Source organism: Amphiura filiformis, chromosome 7 (assembly GCF_039555335.1).
Source record: "Amphiura filiformis chromosome 7, Afil_fr2py, whole genome shotgun sequence".
In the NCBI taxonomy this organism is placed as follows: Eukaryota; Metazoa; Echinodermata; class Ophiuroidea; order Amphilepidida; family Amphiuridae; genus Amphiura; species Amphiura filiformis.
The window spans coordinates 60,801,383-60,822,420 of record NC_092634.1 but is presented as its reverse complement, the minus strand read 5'-3'; the positions used below and the strand labels follow the sequence as shown (position 1 = coordinate 60,822,420).

Sequence of the window (21,038 nt, the reverse complement as noted above, 5' to 3'; positions counted from 1 at the left end):
TTGTTCAAACGGGCACTTCACAATAATTTCTGAACTTTTAAGGGCTGGGGTATGAACGTTTGGACAGTATTTATTTTGTGACATTAGAGCACATCAGACATATCGAATTGCATTCTGAATACGAACAATGTCATTCTGATATCAAATAATTTTTATTTTTGAAATTCGCAATTTAATACACATTTTATGGCAAATCATTAAAATTGATATTTTGATATTTAACAGTACTTGAAGTAAACTTTATAAATCTGATGATTTATACTTAAAGTGTATGTAGGTGGGATGAAAAGCCGACGATCAATTGAAAATTTTGACCTTTCGTATTGAAGATATGGATTTTTTTCCCCAAAACACCAAAAAAAATTATGTCTTTTGGGAAAAAAGCCATATCAGCAATATGAAAGGTCAAAATTTTCAATTGACCGTCGGCTTTTCCTCCTGCTACATACACTTTAAGAATATATCATTAGATTTATATAATTTACTTCGAGGACTGTTATATATCAAAAATTTGAAAAATATCAAATTTTTATAATTTGTCATAAAATTTGTATTATATTGTGATTTTAAAAAATGAAAATTATTTGATATCAGAAAGACATGCTTCGTATTCAGAATGCAATTCGATAGGTCTGGGGTGCTCTCATGTCCCACAAAAAATACTGTCGAAACGCAATAAACGCTCATTTTGGATCCCTTAATATTTTGTAAAATGTATATGAAAAATGTAAATAATGCGCCAAAGTTTTACTTTATGACTTTAAAGATTGATGTATTTTGATGTATGCTTCTATATTTTGAGTGTTATTAATTATTTTACATAATTATATTATGTTTTATGGCCCAGTGAATATGTAAATAACTAGCCAAGGTCTTTACTATGATTTTAATGGCTTTAGATATTATTTGATGTATAAGTTGATGTATGTTTGGATGCTTAAGTTATTAATTATTTTATGTATACTAGTATTACATGTATATTTTAAGACACAGAGAAATGTAAATAACTAGCCAAAGATTTTTACTTTATGAATTTAATGACTTTTGATATTTGATGTATTTGATATATGGTTCTATTTGGATGTTTGTATTTTTAATCATTCTAATATGTATAATTCTACCAATTACTATGTACTTTATATTTTATGACATGACACAGGGCCGCTGTAATAGCAGATTTATCTGAAGGGTAACCCTGTATAAATATGGTTTTAATAAATAAATAATAAATAAATAAATAAATAAATAAAACTGAGATTTGCGGGCAACACTAGACGTGTGTATATAGTTCGTATGTTTTGTATAATTGCTCATAATTATGTTTTATTATTATTATTATCTAAATAACATGAATCCAAATAACTGCATAATTCCCCAAATCCCGGCCCCAAATACAATGTATAGAAATGTCAATGCTTGGCATTCTGGGAACCTTTCAATTTCAAACGTTATACAAGACGAAAAGCAGCAGAACATTTATACCCGGTGTCAATATAACCATAAAAATATAAAACGTGAGTAATTTTTTTATTTTTTTTTAATTTTCATGGTAATCATGGTAATAATTGCAATCGTTAATTTTGAAGTTCTATCTTCATACATAATAAAATAATATTTTATGATGCGATAACGAAACGGTAAAATTTCCCTTATGTTCGTAACCTCGGGGTGATTTTTGACAGCCATAGGTATGTCTATGACAAAACAAGTGAACTCCATCGTTTCCTCTGACAACCTCCAGCTTCGCAACATCAGAAGAATACAGCATCATGTTGTCCGGGCCCTTATACTTTCGCGTTTGGACTATGGTAACAGCCTTCTCTACGGACTCAAGTCTCAAGATCTTCGCCGCCTTCAAACCCTTCAACACAAAGCATCCAAGCTAATTTTCTCCGTTCCTAGACGTACTGATCCAAAACCTCTTATGAACAATTTTCATTGGCTTCCAATTAGCAACCGCATCCAATTCAAACTCTGTCTTTTGATTTATAAGTGCCTGACTGACTCTGCTCCACGATACCTCATCGATTCAATTAGTCTTAAGCCAACACCTTCCAGTGGCCCTGTTACAAGATCTGCCATGGACAGGGCTCTCCTAAACATTCCCATGTGCAAGTTAACCTGTGGTGATAAGTCATTTACAGCTGCTGGACCGTCCATCTGGAACAGCCTGCCGCGGAACATACGGGAAGCTTCTTCTCTCACACAATTAAAAAAGATCATGTTTTTGCATAAGCGCCTTAAATCACCTTTATTTATGTAATCCATTAACGTTTATGATTAAAAAAAAATCAATGAAGTAATTAAAAGTTTAATATCAAAAAATGTAACCATAAAAAATGTGAAAGCTTATATAGGAAGTTTTATTTCATTGTAATGCTTGCACGTGCAATCGAAAATTATAATAATGATATTTATGAATTGATAACGAAACATTTAACTTTCTAGCATAATTGATGATGATCAATTAATGATTCGGTTACAAGTGAGTTTCTGAGTGATCGAACAATTCCTGACTGCGAAGTTTCTTTTTGTAAACCCATTAACTTTGTGTTGCAACATACCAGGGGATGGTCGTTACGAATTTGTGAATGTGTTTTTAAATGATGGATATGAAATTGACAATACGTTATCACGATTATTATTTTCACTGAAATTTTACTTGCTGACGTACTTTCTGTTTATGTAGGGAAAAGGCTGGAAAAGTAATCAAATACCCTGAAAATTTTGACCCGTTTTCCAATTTTTCAAGTGGAACTTGAAGCCCTGGAACCGCCTCTCTGCGGGCCCCCGGGCATCTCTGCTGACAGGGCCTGTTCCCATAAATCCGCCTCTGGTATAAGCCCAAGCACAAGACCGCGGGTCTAGGCTAGTCTTTGCGCCGGGAACATTGCGATAATGAGACGGCAACCTTGCTAGTACGGTAAACCGTGAGGACCACAGCTTATGCACATCTACCTCCAACAGCCTATACAATTAAGTCGCTGGTAGAAAAGGACGAGGTTGTCAAGCGTTAAGCCTGCAAGGCCACTAAGACTAGGTTGAATTTGCGTTGAAGAAATCCGGCTAGAGTTAAGACTCGGGCTTCGAGAGCGGGATAGGCTTAGTAGCCTCAAGGCCACCTTAAGACTAAGGCTTATTTTAATAGTAAAAGACTCCTATCGGGAAACTCGCCCTTTGAGACGGCTAGGGATCCCATGCGTGAGATAAGTTGTGTCTCTGTCTCCCTTCACCTTTGTTCCATAACCATTAAGGTAAAGGACATTTTTTGTTTTTGCTATAGCCCCCGAATGAAATGTATTTAATTTTTTTATGTTGTCCTTTCTTATTGAAGATATGGATTTTTTTCCCCAAAAAGACCTAAATTTGTTTGGTGTTTTGGGAAAAAATCCATATCTTCAATACGAAAGGTCACAATTTTCAATTGATCGTTGGCTTTTCATCCCAGCTACATACACTTTAAGTATAAATCATACCTGTCTAAGTATAAAACATACCTGTGGAGTTGTATTTTTTTCATATACTAGTCCAAGTTAAACATACTTACGTGCAGACGTTTCGATAGCTACCAGTTATCTTTCTCAATGCTACTGTTGATGTGAACAACTGTTGTTGATCGCTGCTTGGCAACGGAGTTGCAATCAACAGGTCGTCATAGATGTGACTTAAATTATACTGGCCATCGTCTCGGTTCATCATGTTCATCGTGGTGCCTTGCTTCATGTGCTTTCTGATGGTGATGGGCTCCTTTATCCGTCTGTATGTATCACTCTCTTAAAGCCATATTATAACATTTGCTGAGGAGAACGCCCTCAATCGTTTTCAAAATTCTGTTTTTTACATGATTATATTGTACTTTATTAAACTAACATACCCTGAAAAAATCAAGACTATAGGTGTTGTAGTTTTGTCATAATCCGAGATTTTGAATAAAACGCCGGATTCGGCGTTTTATTATTACGATGGAAATATTAGTCGACCGCGTACACGATATTGACAACACAGTACGTGCATTGCGTGCGGGACGGATATACACATTCAAAGGTTAGTACCGTAACACAACCGACGGAGTGATACACATTGGCGACATCGGCGCTGGTAGTAAATTCCAATTTTCTTTGCTTTACCTCGGTTGTTTGGCTCACAATTAAAAGGGGACATATCTGATAATAAAAGCTAACATTTTGTGGCAAAGAAATACTTATCTATTTTGAATGAAAATGTTATAATATGGCTTTAAACGACAATCTTTGCCTCCTGCCAATTGATGATATGATATTATTGTCCACAACATGGTCAGTTATCGCAGATACATAGGCGAAACTGGTAGGAAATTCGAAAAACTCTTAGATGAACACAGAAGTGAGGCAAAGAAAGTCGCCACCAATATTCACACTAGAGCCAACATCGCAATCAACCATCCACAAGTGGACTAGTAAAGACGAATCCAACGAGCCAAGTGATGGTCAGAATTCAGTCGGCCATTATTGCGTCCTGTCTGCACCAAACTGGTGGTGTAACTGCCCAATTAGGTGGATAAAATCCACTTAAAATCGATGTTGAATTGTATTGTGTTGCAAACTTTCATCATTCTTTTGTCTACGTGTAACACGGGTGATGGAAAGCAGTTTGATATCCCCGCCAAGGCCACATCATTTCACATTTTAGGCGGGATAGACCTAAAGGTGAACCCAGCTATGGCTGCCATTGAGGTGTAGGAATGCATGAAATTGGATTCGTCTATATGAATGATGATATACAGTTTTATAGAACAGGCCTGATGAAGTTATTCAAACACCTGTGGAGTTTTTTTGGACAGAATTTCGGATAACATCACTTGGATTTGGCAATTTTTCGACGTGGATACGAAAAGTATTCGATATCAAATATTCTACTTAACATACGGAGTATGCATCGGCCTTAAGTGAGTGTGACTGCCGATCCACAAATTTATCTACGTGTTCTCTGGTGCATTATGCTCTTAACAACTGTTAGGCTAGTCAAATTAAAACAATCTCCACCACTAATTGCAACAGAATCCATTTCGCATGCGTCCATCTCCCAAAAGCTCACACAAAACGTATCAAAAGTCCCCAAAAATCCTAGCAGTGGAACAGTGCCTAATTTGCATAAATCCAAAAGGGGTGAAATTTCAAATTTGGGCAAATATTGCTAAAAAAAACCATTCCAATGTATTGCTCTCGTTATAAGGATTTAGAAAAAGTATAGTTTGACCTATCTCCGATTTACATTTCTTGAGTTATAGGGGAAAAGGTCAAATGTAAACAATTTGGACTCCACAGGGGGACAAAAATGGTCTCATATTGTTCCGCTTGCAAAAGCATGTAATGAAAAGAATAGTTTGCCTTATCTCAGGTGGTTTACTACCTTGATAACATGGCAAAGAGAATCAAATCCCATCGAGCCTTGTTGATCTTGTAACAAAATTTCCATAACAGTTCAACTTTTATCATCTTGCCAAAGGAATAATTTGAGACCAGTTGGATTGAAATTGGACCATATTTAAATTGTAAACGGCCGTGGTCCCAGCATTTGACCTTGGACCTTTTTGCCTACAAGTCGGATACTGGTCAAAATATACTTTTCTCATCTTTATGATGAGAGCAATACATTGGTATGGTTGTTAACAAGATTTGACAAACTTTTAAATTTTACCTCTGCATAAGCGGCCATTTTGGATTAATGCAAATTAGGCAATGTTTCACTATTGGGGACGTTTAATGTGTTATTAAATATATGCTTTTCTGAAATGAATGATGATTAAGGGGTACTACACCCCTCGATAAATTTGTGTCTATTTTGCATTTTCTCAAAAACTAATAACACAGTGGTAACAAAAGTTATGTATATTATAGGGGGCAAGGAATCAATTACTACACTGGAATTTCAGTGACCCAAGACAAGTGGTTTGTTATTTATGACCAGAAATGAGGTACCACTAGGATGTACCTCGTTTCCTATCATATATACTGAACCGTTGTCTTGAGTCACTGAAATTTCAGTGTAGTAATTGGATTCCTTGCCCCAATAATATACATAACTTTTGTTACCAGTGTGTAATTATTTTTTGAGAAAAATTCAAAAATAGTCACAAATTTACCACATGGGTGTAGTACCCCCTTAAATGGATTCTGTTGCAATTAGTGGTGGGTTAACCCCTTATAGCCTCTGTGCCTTGAGATACATTATACAATTCTAACTGTTTGTTTTAGGGCGTCCGCTACGGCTTGACTTTGCAAATTGCTTCAAATTTCGTTTTTTCTAGATTTACTTTGCATCCGTTTTGTTTAAAAGTATGTGCTTAGAATAAGTAACACAACTAACTTGGTTTTTATTTTGTTTTTATTACCGTTTACTAATATGCATTGAATGCAAGTAAAGTAGTGTAGTTCTTGTCAGTTCTATATACAGCGGGAATTAACGTTTATAGTACGAAATTAATAAATATGTCTTTAAGTCTTTTTAAGGGGGTACTACACCCCTCGATAAATTTGCGTCTATTTTTGCATTTTTCTCACAAACTAATAACACAGTGGTAAAAAAGTTATGTATATTATAGGGGCAAGGAATCCAATTACTACACTGGAATTTCAGTGACCCAAGACAAGTGGTTTGTTATTTATGATAAGAAATAAGGTACCGCTAGCATGTACCTCGTTTCCTATCATATATACTGAACCGCTTGTCTTGAGTCACTGAAATTTCAGTGTAGTAATTGGATTCCTTGCCCCAATAATATACATAATTTTTATTACCAGTGTGTTATTATTTTTTTGAGAAAAATGCAAAAATAGTCACAAATTACCACAGGGGTGTAGTACCCCCCCTTAAGAGATGCCGCTATTATAGGCCAGTAAATCTAGCATTTTCTAAGGAACTAATTGCAACAGAATTTTTTTCAACACAATGAATTTCCTTGAGGTCCCCAAAGTACCATACTAAAAGTCCCAAAATATCCAAGTATGGGAAAGGTGCCTAATTTGCGTAAATCCAAAATGGCCGACAAAATTTCTGAAAAATCTAGATTTTGATATATCGTCACTTCTAAATGGCCTATTACAATGGCTTAACTTTCTAGGAAAGGGGTTTTGGACACAACAAGTATCATGAGATAGGTTAAAAATTGATTACATAAACAGATCATTGTTATATTTTCAAAATGGCCGCCAAAATCTTTTTACACACGTAACACATAATTTTGAATGATAGAATAGCAATATTCTACTTGGAACAAATTGAAACCTATTTTTTTTCACCACAACACATTAATTTGAGGTCTCTTGACACCAGACTAAAAGTCCCAAAGTATCCAAGTATAGAAAAGATGCCTAATTTGCATAAATCCAAGATGGCTGCCTATCAAAATTCAGAAAACGTCAACTTTGACATATATCTTTACTTCTACATGACCTAACACAATGAATCAGGTCTTATGGGATTGGTTGGAAAATGATTACACAAATGGATCACGAACAGCTCCACAATATTCAAGTATTGCAAAAGGTGCCTAATTTGCATAAATCCAAAATGGCCACCTGCCGAAATCAATGAAAAAATATAAACTTTGAAATATCTTTACTCCCTAATGACCATGATGACCAGTATGATGGTTTGATTTTCAAGGATGTATATAATTATGATATTTATATGAGCCTGTAGAATCCTCCTGCATTTCTCAGAAAGCAGTGTGAGCAGTGTGGGGGAAGAATAATGCCAAGAAGACTGCTAGAATTTTCCAAACTGCAATACATTAACATTTTTGACTTGAAAAGAAAAAGCCTATACTTGTGTGATGTAAAGCATTTATATTACGAAATATTCATATTTCATGGCAGCGATAATCTGAAAATCGTTTTCTGACCTGACATGTCTCCCAAGACATTCCTTGAATCCACAAACAAAAGTTCAGCTATTGTAATGAAACTATTAATGGGTGACGGTGTTTAATTTTGGAAATACCTACCTACCTACCTACCTACCAGTCAGCATCGTGCATTTCTGCACCGGCTGCCTTACGTAGGAAAAACTTCCACACGGCCCGTAGCAATTTCAAATTCTTCCACAGACCACATGGTGCCAAGTCTATCCATGTCCCTCTGAATAACACTCTTCCAAGTGGTCCTAGGGCGTGCAGGTCTTCTCTTTCCATGGGTGTAATTCCAGAAGTAGAGCTTTCTTGGGCCGGATGCGACTCTCATCCATTCTGTGCAGATGGCCAAACCACTGTAAGAATCGCTTTCTTATGATAGTAGAGAGCTTCTGTTGTTTCGTCACTGATGATCTTATGAAGTCGTTGGTGATATGCTGGGTCGGAGTATTTTCCTTTGGCATCTCATATCAAATGCATCTAATCTGGACTCATCTCTTTCAGTGAGGGTTCAGCATTCAGAAGCATAGGAGGGTAGAGAAAACGCATGCACTATAGAATTTCATCTTGGTGTCTAAGTTGATATACTGGTCCTTCCACACCTTCTCAAGTTTTTTAAAAGGATGCTTTGCCACTCCTATGATTGAGCTCCTTAGTATATGATCCATCAGCACTAAAGTATGCTCCCATATACTTAAAGTGATCCATAACCTTGATAAGGCCTTCATCTCCCATTGGAACCAAAGGTGCTGAGCTTGAACGACCAAGTGATGGCTCCAGTTGTATCTGTCATCTTGGCATCAGAATCTTCTAGGAGGGCTATGTCAGCATAGTCTAGATCAACCAGTTTTACCTCCGGGTACCTCAAGCTTCACCTAGATAGAAGGGTTATACTTTTCTTGCTTTCTATACGAAGTCGATGGCAAGGCCAAAAAGCAGTGGTGAACAAATATCACCCTGTCTGTCTTACGCCAGTGACTATACTGAAGAATTTGGAAAGGAGACCGTCTGATTTGACCGCACATGTTGTGGCATGATAGGAGTTAATTATGATGTTGATGATCTTCTTTGATATGATGTGCAGGATTTTCCATAGAGACGGTTGGTGAGTCAAAGGCAGCCTTAAAGTCGATGAAGTTAATTAAAGCTTGGTAGCTGTTAGTTCAGACATTTCTCGATGATTTGGTTCAGGCTGAATAAGTGGGTAATGGTGAATCCAACGGACGAGGCCACAAAACATATCAAGGATCAATACATGATACAAGAGGATACCTTGAACATTGTTGAATATGAACAACAGGAAAAAAAAGCAAGGTACACCAACTTGATGTGGGGAAACAAGTTAAATGCAGACTAGACAATACGTAGGGGGACAAAAACAGCAAATGTAGGCATAAGTAAGCAAGTTCGATATCCAAAAATTACTGCGCGTCCCTAAAACCAGCTTGGTTTTGCCTCATTCTTCCGTCAACGTCATCCTTCACTCTTAGAAGTACGATTGTGGATATAACTTTGCCTGCAGTGTCCAGTAGAGTGATACCACAGTTATTGCTACAGTGAAAAAGGTCTCCCTTCTTTGGTAATGGAAGGATTATGCCTTGTCCCAATTCTCTTGGTGTTTTCGCGGTTCGCCTTTATTTTACAAATTATCAGCAACCATTCTTTGATGTTGTCGCCACCATCCTTGAGAAGTGAGGGGGAGGATGTTATCAATGCCCGGTGCTTTGTTTAGTTTGAGCAGGCTAAGTGCTTTGTCAAGTTCTTCTCTGGTTGGTGGTTCTATATCAATTTTCAGTTCTTCGCAAGGATTGAACCTTGAGAAGTTTAATAACTCACTAGGCTCTTCAGCGTTGAACAGGTCTTCAACAGCTTCAGCCCATCGCTGCAGTCGAGCAGCCTCATTCTTAAGTATTTCTCCTTTGGCATCTCGTATCTGCGAGGCCTTTCTGCCGGGTTTACCAATGAGAACATTCTTCAGCTGGTAGAATTCTTTCTCATGTAGTTTTTACTTGTGGCTACTTCCAAGTCATCAGCGATCTTGCTCATCCAGGTCTTTTTGTCATACTTAAGCAATTCTTGTGTGCCTGTTGAGTTTACGGTATTCACTATCCATTGCTGGTTTGACTACCTTTAAGCTCCTTTGTCTCGGTTGAGATCCAGTCTGCCTTCTTCTTCATTCTGAATCCAAGATGTTCTACTGATGCTCTATTTACGGTATCAACAAATACATTCCACTCTTCATCAACATCGGTATTAGCATCTTATCAGCCAATGCATGGTACATTCCACCGATTTTAGCATTAAAGCATGTCAAAACATCACTCTCTAGCAGTTTACTGGTGTCATATTTTATGTGGATGGTAGTAATTGCCAGGTTATGGTCACTTCCAACATCAGCTCTTCTGTACACGTCTTTTAAGGAGTTACGCCATTTCCGGTTGATTAAGGTATGGTCAATTTCGGAGAATTCCAAGTTAACTTATGGATTTTCTTGTGTGGGAAGAGTAACAATCCAACAATGAGATTGTGTAATTTTGGTGGCCATCTTGGGGACATTTATTGGATTTATGGAAATAAATCTTTCCCAATACTTTCCCATACTTTTCTATATAATTGAGAACTTGTAGAATGTTGTTCAGGGAACTCAAATATATTGTATTACACTGAAAGAAACTGTTGATTTGTTCCAAGTATAGTTGAACATAGTGATATGGTTGTGTAAATAGGCCTGTGGCCATTTTGAAAATATGCTAGTGTTCATTCTCTATGGTCAGTTTATATCCTATTCCATAAGAATGGTTGTGTTCACAAACCCATTCCTAGAAAGTTAAATCATTGTAATAGTCCATTTAGCATGTTTAGAAGTGAAGGTATGTCAAAATCTACATTTTCTGAATTTTGGCAGGCGGCCATCTTGGATTTATGCAATTTAATCATATTTTTGATACTTGGATACTTTGGTACTATTAGTATAGTATTCAGGGGTTCTCAAATGATTATTGTGGTGAAAAAACAATGTTGCAGTTGTTCCAAGCTATTCTACAATACGAAATGATGTGTTTCCTGTGTATAATACAGATAATTTACATTTTGGCGGCCATTTTGAAAATATGCTAATGATGCTGCTGTGTAAACATTTTGTAACATATCCCATTAGACTTGATGTGTCCAAAAACCCCTTCCTAGAATGTTAAATCATTGTAATAGACCATCTAGAAGTGAAGGTATGTCAAAATTTAGATTTTTCTGAAATTTTAGCGGCCATTTTGGATTTATGCAAATTAGGCACCTTTCCCATACTTGGATATTTTGGGACTTTTAATATGGTACTTTGGGGACCTCAAGGAAATGCATTGTGGTGAAAAAAATTCTGTTGCAATTAGTTCCTTAGTTGGCCCCCAAAAGTGCTAGATTTACTGGCCTATTACGATTGCAGTGTATGATCCAGGTGAAGTGCGGAATGATTTGATGCGGCGTTAATCTAAAAAGCTGGAATTCCATCGATAAACATGGTTTCTTATTTTTTTTTAAAACAGGATGGTCTCTTATCCCAGGAAAATGTAGCGCGGTAGTTGCAATTGACATTTGTTGTAAATGTTATTTAAAACATTTACCTTTAAAAAATACAAACTTATTGGGTTAATAAAAACACCCAATACACCGTGACTTTTGTGTCGCTTAAACAGGTTAATCAAGTTCAAATGCTCTTAAAACCTGATATCCGCGGCGACTTTCCGTTAAATCAATAACCAGGCATGCAATATTGTCAGGTATTACAACCGACAGTTATATTATGTCCAATTGGAAAACAATCTTTAAGAATTAAGTATGCAAACCTATATTCTGAATAAAATAATTCTGCTCCAACAACCCTCCATAACATGATTTCCTAACAAATTTCCGCAATGCTAACCTGATCTTCATTCCTTTTTATTTGAAAACAACCCTCTTTCATCCCATGCAGTACGATTTTACACCTCTCTAACTGCGATAAATATGATTTACATTTCCTAATCTTTCTTTGCTTGCTATGCTAATGTTACATTATAGTTTTTAAGGAAAAAATGTATCCAAACGGTTACATTTCTACCCGGGTGACACCTCAATCATATCAATATGAAATGGATGGGGGATATTGGGTGAGAGTATGACTTTTTTAAATGGGGTCTTTGGGTGAGAGCCAAAAGAAGCCTCGAAAATAGAATTTCTGGTTCTAAATGGCTTCAAATGCCTTTGTTATTTCAAAAGAATTAACAAAATCAGTGATAGACGACTCGTTGCTGTTCAGATGGAAATAATAAGGGTCTAGGTCTTTGGGTGACAGATCTAAAGGACAAATCTTTGACAGGTCTTTGGGGGACAGCGATGGTGAAAAGGGGAGTCTTAACAGCCCTACATACGCGTCACTTCCAAATTGGAAGTGCCCCCCCCCCCGGATTTCAGCACATTATAAATTATCTTATTTTGTTGAGGGACGAACGAAATCAAAAGTCGACCGGCGGAAACCGCCGGTCGAGTTTTGATTTCATCCCTTAGACTTTATATTTGTGCCATTACACCTATCACTCACAAGTCTCATAGCACCTTCTCTGTGAAGATCTCGAAGTAAATGATACTCTTTTAAAAACGTGTGATCAGTTCCCGTCTCATAGTTAAATTTGAGTTCTTCATAATAGTGATGTTGAACTTTGTCTCCGTTAGGTGTTTTTGAAAATGGATAAAATCCGTACAGTGAAACCTTGTCACAGAAGAGAGACAGAAGGGTGTAACTGATAAGTCCCGTTGTTGGAACATCAATATTCCAAATCCTGTAAAATGAAACAAAAATAATAATAAGGGATGAAATCAAAACTCGACTGGCGGTTGACCGCCGGTTCCGTCCGGTTCCGCCCGGTTGTTGGAACATCAATATTCCAAATCCTGTAAATGAAACAAAACAAATAATAAGGGATGAAATCAAAACTCGACTTGCGATTGACCGCCGGTTCTGCCCGGTTCTACCCGGGTTCCATTGTTTAGAACAATAGAAACCGGACGGAACTGCCCGGAACTTGCGGCTGACCGCCTATCGAGTTTTGATTTCGTCCCTAACACGTATCTGTGATCAGATTAATAATCATCCGTCCCTGAAAGTTTGTTCGGCTCATATAAAGGCGGAAAAAATAAAACTCACAACACCATGCATTGATATAAAATGGCATGCACGCAGTTGGGCGCAAATATTATGCTTACGCTAGTTGTGCGGTGCGTAATGCGTGACTGGCGCACGCTTAAAAAATTACGCGAGCGTGAGTTGGGACTTTATTGACGCGCCCAGTAACAAAAGCGGCACAATTTCTGCCTTAAATAAATTCCGACTGTAGAACAGGACGACACCTATCGGCTTTAAACTGACCATTTTGGCCAATGTTGACGCCACGCACCCTACCACATTCAGAAACTTCACGGATTCCAGAAACATTTATAGTAATGTGGTGTTCGGCAGTATGTAAAAATCCATAACGAGGCCGACTACAGTTAGTATAATACACGGGATAGTTTACTCATATCTGCAGTAGGGCAGTTAGTATGAGAAAAAATAATAATGGGCTATTCCATTTAAAATCCACACTACCCCTGTGGAAGATTTTGAAAATATCTTCCATAGAGGGAGTATGTTTTTTCAAATGTAATTGTTCAAGGTTAATCATTTTGAGACCCATACTCCACCTGTGTTGTGGCTTTACCCATATCTAACACAACCGGAGTGAGTATTTCAACTGGAACTTACCCAATTGTCTATTGTATTCAAAACTCATACTCCCTCTGTGGAGGACTTAAGCTAAATCTTCCACAGGGGTAGCATGGATTTCAAATGGAATAGCCCAATGCACTTACTTCCCAGTGTTTCGAAGGTTGGTTTCCAGTGAAAATGCTAATCTAATTGGAAGATGGTGCTTCTGCAAAATATCATGTAAGTTTGTAACTACTCTCCGTTGTAGTAGTACCAATTTTGAGTGCCACAGGACTGATTCATTCAAGTATCGTAACCTATCAAAGTCCTCTACACTTTGTGAAGTAGTACCGTTTTGTAACAAATTAGTGACCAGTTTATTTAACCTCGAGTTGTTGATCGCCATTATATCTGTCTTCGATCCCACATCATTTACATATTGTTTGATGGGAGCCAGGTTGTTTCTGAGTATAAAATCATGTGCATCGATTTCTCTTCCACATCCACTGTCCAATAGAATTCCTCCATTACCAACTACGGCACAAGTTCCTTTACTGTGGATTCCCAACTCATCGGTGATCTTGATGAATCTCGTTACTCTTTCATTATTGGCTAGTTTAGTATGATGCAATTTTGTACGGTTGACCTTTAACCTTGAGCAGAAGTCTTCAAAGAACACCATTGGAACATCAGGATTATAGATTTGTATTGCATTTAGCAAGTTGAATCTTTGGTTGACCATTGACCTGTTAGGGATTATAAATGTTTAAGGGAGCACTCCGGTAATCACATCATTATGTCTGATGTTAGGGTTGGGCAAATCACCATACTTTTTTTGAAACGAGTGTTTTCTATGGCCAAATTTAGTGTAGAGTCCAAATCTGCTAACCGTTTTTACGTATGATGACGTTTGATACCACTAAAGTTCAAAAATTCAAAATGGCCGCCAAAATCACATTTTAAAGCACTAAATCGCTTATTTTCATACTTTACCAACCTGTGACATGTCTTTTCATAGGTTATCAGGGTCAAGAAACACATTTTTATCACTTTTAACATCATTTTCTCTACATGAAGGGTGTTAAGTAGTAAATATTTGAAAAAAACACCCCCAAAACACCAAAAATGTTGTTTTTCCAACATTTTTACACCATTAATATACCTTGTACAGAAAATATCAGTCACTCAGGAGCTGATAGTGCTGTTGCATAATGATCTAAAACTGAACTGCCTTGCAGCGCTGGCTGACTGTGACATTGACGACATAAAATGCTCAATAGACTTTTGGATGTCAGATCGTGCAGGCGATTGTTCCAAGCTCTTGCAAAGTCTCGGGTGACTAAAGAGAAAATCCTCAAATGCAGTGCACACACTATACTAGGCGCGACTCACGTAGCTGAGAACATTGAACAGAAAATCGGCGTTCAAAAACTGTTAAATGTGACAGCTGGTGAGAAGGTATTCACAATACCAGGATCAAGTGTCCACACGCTGGCCCTCATTGCAATACCAAAGCTACTTTCTCCTAGCCATGCTGCGCACTCCATATCACTGTATAACGAATATACATCATGGATGGAGATGGAAGACATCGAACATGTCGGTTTCAAGGGCTTCACTGGTAATAGATTTGGTAGAATTGCAGAGATCGCAAAGCAATATTTCCTGCAAAATAGAGCTAAGCGTGTCATTGGTCTGCCAACAAATGCGTATGAAGATCATCGTATTCAGCCATTGAGCCACCGCAGGGCAGTTGGAGCAGCCACGCTCTTCCATCGTATCTTTTACAAGGAGGGCCCCGAGTTATTATGCCAGCTGATGCCAGACATCCATGTCCATGACCCCAGGATGCTACGGTCTGTGAGATCCCATGATCTAGCAGTGGCAGTCTGGCAGATAAAACCTTGTCAGCCATGAAAGATCATTTCTACCATCTCCAGCCCAATTATGGAATTCTCTAACTGCCCAACATTCCAGCCATTAGATCGAGGGCCAGCTTCAGCAGGGAGGTTAAATGCTAAAAAGCTAGTTTTGGCAGTGTATATTCAGAATGACTGGTTATTGTGTTGGGCTAAAATCTACTCAAAATTGGGAGATGCTTTCATTTTCCCTCTCATGGATCTCTTAGGAATAGATGACAGAGGCAGTAATGTTGATATAAGTGAGTGTACTTGGTTAGGAGTGCGCATCAAGTTCTTTGAACGAAAGCTACCTAAGCTTAAGCAACTCAGAGATGAGTCTATAGATAGTGATAATGGCAAGAGTAGACTGTATGGTGCGGTGCTTGATGAAGTGATTGATACGTTAGACAGTTATCTGAAATGGCATTCTTCCGCAGTGGTGAGGGTATGGATGTAGAGATTGATGAAGACAAGATGGAATTTTCACCTCTTACAAATCTAGGGTGTGAATTAGAATTTGCCAAACTGGATGTACATTGTTGCAAGTGGCGGATCTACATCAGTCTAACCCCATGCACGTAAAAACATCGTAACGACAAATTGGTTACTTTCTGATCCGTCTTTTACGACACTTAGCAATGCTAAAAACGCAATAAATGGAAATGGGCAAGGACCTCTGACAATGTATCTGATGTAAAGGAGATAGAGTCAAACTACCTTCATACAGTCAAAATGACAAAAAAACTGGCTCTCATGAAAAAAGCAGAACTGAAGAAGAAGGAACTGATCAGAACAATGAAACTCCATGATGAATGCAAGGCCCAGCAGGGCCCTGTGACACCAAGAAATGTAAGAATACTTGAGGACCTAACAGAAAAGGAACTACTCAGTGAAGTAGGTTTTCTGAGGGTAACGGTTGCCCCTGATATTCGTCAGAGGCGAAGAGAAAAACACGATGGAAAATTCAGAATGGTGAAGTTTTCATGCGATGAACTGAGACAGTCTTTACAAAATGCTGTGAAACCAGAATCTAACTTGGATACTGATATTGATGTTTTATTAAGGAATGTGCTAAAACCCTGAGTTTGGCATGGATTAACAGCCAAATAAAGTGTCCACTTTAAAGTAAACTATCATACACCTTGCTCTGCTGAAAAAGACGATTTTGGCACAATTTGTGCTGAAAATTGGATTAAATTTAATACAAACTCCACATAACTTGTTACAGGTACATCTATTCACTTTTTAAGCTTAATATTTGGGTTTCTTGATACCCAAAACCTATAACAAGACATATTGGATGCCATATAAGTGTAAAATTTACAATTTATTGGCAAAATTGCGTAATTTTGGCGGCCATTTTGAATTTTTGAACTTTAGCGGTATCAAACATTATTGAAGGTCAAAAATTTCACCAGATTTGTGTTCTACGCAAAATTTCGCCATAGAAACAATATGTTTTATATTAATATTGATAAAAAAGTTGATGTATGCCCAACCCTACTGATATGTTAGAAAGATAATTATCAATCACGAAGCACTGGGTTTAAAACAAACTCATATTGACCATAAAAACCAATAAAAACAGCCGGCTCTCAACACGCGATATTCAAAATTCCCGCACCAAAATTACCTGTGGCAATTGACGTCATGGATATTTGTGCTCAATTGTCGTCAACTTTCATTACTTACTAGGTCGTTATTGCCACAGGCAATTTCGGTGCCCGGGGAATTTTAATATCGCGTGGTGAGGCACGATTGTTTTTATTCGTTTTTTAAGTCAATATGAGTTGGTTTTTAATAAAACCACGTGATTCGTGCTTGATAATAATTGTTCTAACATATAAGGCATAAAGTTGTGATTGCCGGACTGTTCCTTTAAAATGAGAAATACCCGGGAGAAACAGTGCTTATTATGATTTGAAGACTTACGCGCGTTGTTCAAATACCAGTGGGTACAAACCGCTTCGCGCGGGGCCCGCTAGGTTTGATCGGGAAATTAAGAGATGAAAGGGAATATAAAATGCCATTTGCCACGGTTCTCCAGTAATGAAATATTCAGCGTCGGGTTTAATCTTGTTTTCTTCAAAATGTAATGTATTGAATATGTGAAATGAAATATAAATTAAAACTCAAAAATTGTAATGATTTGCAGTACTGGACAGTGGTATAAATAGTGAAAACTAGAAACTAAAAATCGATATAAATTTTTATATAATTTTACTAAACATTCTAAACTAAATTCATACAACAGTTAGCAATATTTTCAATATTTTGAAACTCTTGTTTACTCGTTAAAGGTTTCAACCTCCTACCAAGATCGGAGCTTTTACTAATTTGGAAATAAACGTAAGCATATTCACGTCAAACACACGTGCAGCAAAACAAACTGGCAACGTCCATGCACGCGCTCGTAATGATGGCCCCTTTTTTCGCGTGCAAACTGCTTCTAGAGAGATTGCGATGTTCCATACGCAGCACGTGGACCGTACGTTTTAACATACGTTTTTACGTACGTTAATACGGTGCTAAATATTGCTAGTCTCGGTTCCAAACTGGATTGTGCTCATTCGTCACGAAGGAGAACAAGACGCCAAAAACTATAAGCTACTTTAATATCTGATCTAGGTCAATAGAGGGCATAGTGATTGAAAAATAATGGTCAGCGCAGGCTACTGAGTCTCTGCCTATAAATTCAAATAGCACGCTTTTGATTTTGACTAAAGACCAAGGCTAACATGCTGCTTAAACTTAATTGCATTTTTGTGCTCCCCAAATATTATACGACCGTAGTTGCCCCAAAACATATATTTTGGTAGATTAAGGGTCACTACATCCATATATCATGACTTTACTTTCAAAATGAGACTTTTTCGTTCGGAAAATTAGGCGCGTTGCATGAACTTCGACATGAGGTAAAATCAGCATATTTCAACGAGGCACCTGCGTTTTATTCCACGTTGGAATCCAAAATGTGAAATCGCAATGTCATTTTTTATACGTAAAGTATCACACACATTTCAATGGGCAATGGACATCGCGTATAAATTTAGTCAATTTTTAACACATCGCTGCACCTTTATTATAATGATTTGTTACAAGCAAAAAGGATCATAATAATAAATAATAAGTTAGACTTTCCTTCGTATGTTCATTATCCTTGACTGTCTTTAAAATATTGTAAAATGGACAAATTTTGTGCATTTTCAAAGATGTATCTACGTTGATTTCGCACGTGGAAAATCTTCGAAATTGGATAAATACGTGACCTCGTTTCGATACAGGAGAGTGGTTTTGAATAGATCAACGTACGTCCGATACCTACGTTTGGAAATCGCAATCTCTCTAATAGCTTCTCATCGACTTAACGTACAGTATAGGGGTAGCGTTTCTGGCCGTAAGTCGACTTACCTTGTATTGTGCACCTCCATTGGACCGTACAAACGAATGTTCATAGCCAATGAGGTAGAGTGCTTTATTGTTGTGTTGGGAAAAGCGAGCTACCTTCTTGATCACCAACCATCGACACCTCAAGTTGTCGTGTGAGAAAATTAATTACGTAACTTACAAAACCAAAAACGAAAATACACTTCTTTCAATTTTGCAGTAAGTAACAAAGGACTAGAACAAAAGTGTTTATGGTATCTACCAGATTCAAAATAACAATTAGAAGGGGATGTAGATGCAAAAAGTGAAGACTAACTGTAAAAAAGTTGTTATGGCGCCCTCTGTGTCCAGAATAATGCAAAGGCTAATAGTGATGAGAATGAAAAAGCCACAATTCACCTTTTCGGTAAATCTCATAACCCTTTGCGAGTACATGACCTGAGAAGTCGTCATATTACGTCACGCCGATCTGCGTCGATGCGCACATCGTTCATGGAACATCGTTAGTGCGCATTGCAAGTCGGCGTGACGTCAAATGACGAGTTCTCAGGTGTACTCGCAAAGGGTTATGGGATTTACCGAAAAGGTCATTCCACGAATGTACTCACTTGACTGATGTTGCAGCTTCATGATTGTAGTTTGTAAAAAGACATTCTGCCATTATTCTGCTTGTGTTGACAAGACTTTGATTACTGCAATGATAATAATAATAACAATAATAATAACAATAATAATAATAATAATAATAATAATAATAATAATAATAATAATAATATAAATAACAATAATAATAATAATAATAATAACAATAAATATAGGAATAAAAAGACAAAATGATTAAGCAAAATGTGACAGCGCCACCCTTTTTGGCTGCTCAGTATTAAAAAAATGACAAGTAACGATAATGAAGACGCCAATCGCAAGACTATTAAGGGACTATGCAATAATTATGAGCCTCCCCGGGGAGGGGTAAAATTCCAAACTGCTCGCCAAAATTTTTGTCCCCCCATGAACATGCCAATTTTTTGGGATCCCAAATTGCAAACCTTTAAATGGTCTAGATGTATGTTGCGAGCGCAGCGAGGCGGAAAATTTGCATATAAGCGTATCCGTACTGTTTTCCTATAGCGTTTTATTAAAAAGGCGCCCGTGAATGCGTGCTAAAAATTACTTGCCCCCCCCTTTCGGCTCGCCAAAACTTTCTTGGCCCCCCCAATTTTACCCTCCCCCGGGGCTCATAATTATTGCACATCCCCTAAAGACAACAACGCTGCAATATCAAGAACGATGTCGATAACACCAACAATGATAATGCCAATATCAATGCTATGGCGCCACTGAAAGTCAGATAATATTCTGGCGTTATTGAGGGCGTTTTGCCCTTGCCTAACCAATACTCGGGCTTTATGTATACATTTGTTGATAGTAGATCAACGATAGAAAGAACCCATATCGAAACTGAACGAGAACTTTGCGGATAATTTCCCTCACCGGGTAGACACCGGCAAATTTCACATGCAAATTAGATAGGTAGCGGGTGACTACCCGATGACTTTTTGGGAAACCATAGTGGAGTGAAGACGCCAATCGCAAGACTAATAAAGACAACAACGATATCAGCTGATATCAATAACATAAACAATGAAAATGCCAATATCAATGCTATGACATCAATGGCGCCACTGAAAGTCAGATAATACTCTGCCGTTTTTTGAGGGCGTTTTGCTATTGCCTAACCAATACTCGTGGCTTTATGTCTACATTTGTTAACAGTAGATCAGCGATAGAAAGAGCCCTTTATGATTGTATAGAATTAATAATTTTCTGTACATCGTGTTGTTAAGGGCTGGGGTATGAACGTTTGTGCAGTATTTTTGTGGGACTCGAGAGTACATCAGACACACCAAATTACATTCTAAATATGAGGAATGGTCTTCTGATATCAAATAATTCTCATTTTTTGAAATTCGAGATATAATACAAATTCTATGGTAAATTCTTACAACTGACATTACTATCAATTGGCAGATAAAAGTATCGGCAATCTACCACTTTTTACCCCTAAGGGTTGCCATGTGTCTCAAACAACGATCGCTTGATGCCATCAATAGAGATATCTAGGCCAAATCATATTGTTGAACGGACGATA

The 21,038-nt window shown here is 37.5% G+C and overlaps 1 protein-coding gene across 1 annotated transcript in view; it reads right to left on the bottom strand.

The window, feature by feature from the left end:
* Positions 1-11,315: 11,315 nt before the first annotated feature.
* LOC140157423 (alpha-2,8-sialyltransferase 8B-like) overlaps positions 11,316-21,038 on the bottom strand; it is a 39,316-nt gene continuing 29,593 nt past the window's right edge. Inside the window, exons 2-4 of the mRNA XM_072180618.1 lie at positions 19,498-19,581; positions 13,766-14,347; positions 11,316-12,696 (exon numbers count right to left, since the gene is read on the bottom strand). Of these exons, the coding sequence (XP_072036719.1) occupies positions 12,414-12,696; positions 13,766-14,347; positions 19,498-19,581 (949 nt within the window). The 3' untranslated portion in view covers positions 11,316-12,413. The remainder of the gene's footprint in view (positions 12,697-13,765; positions 14,348-19,497; positions 19,582-21,038) is intronic.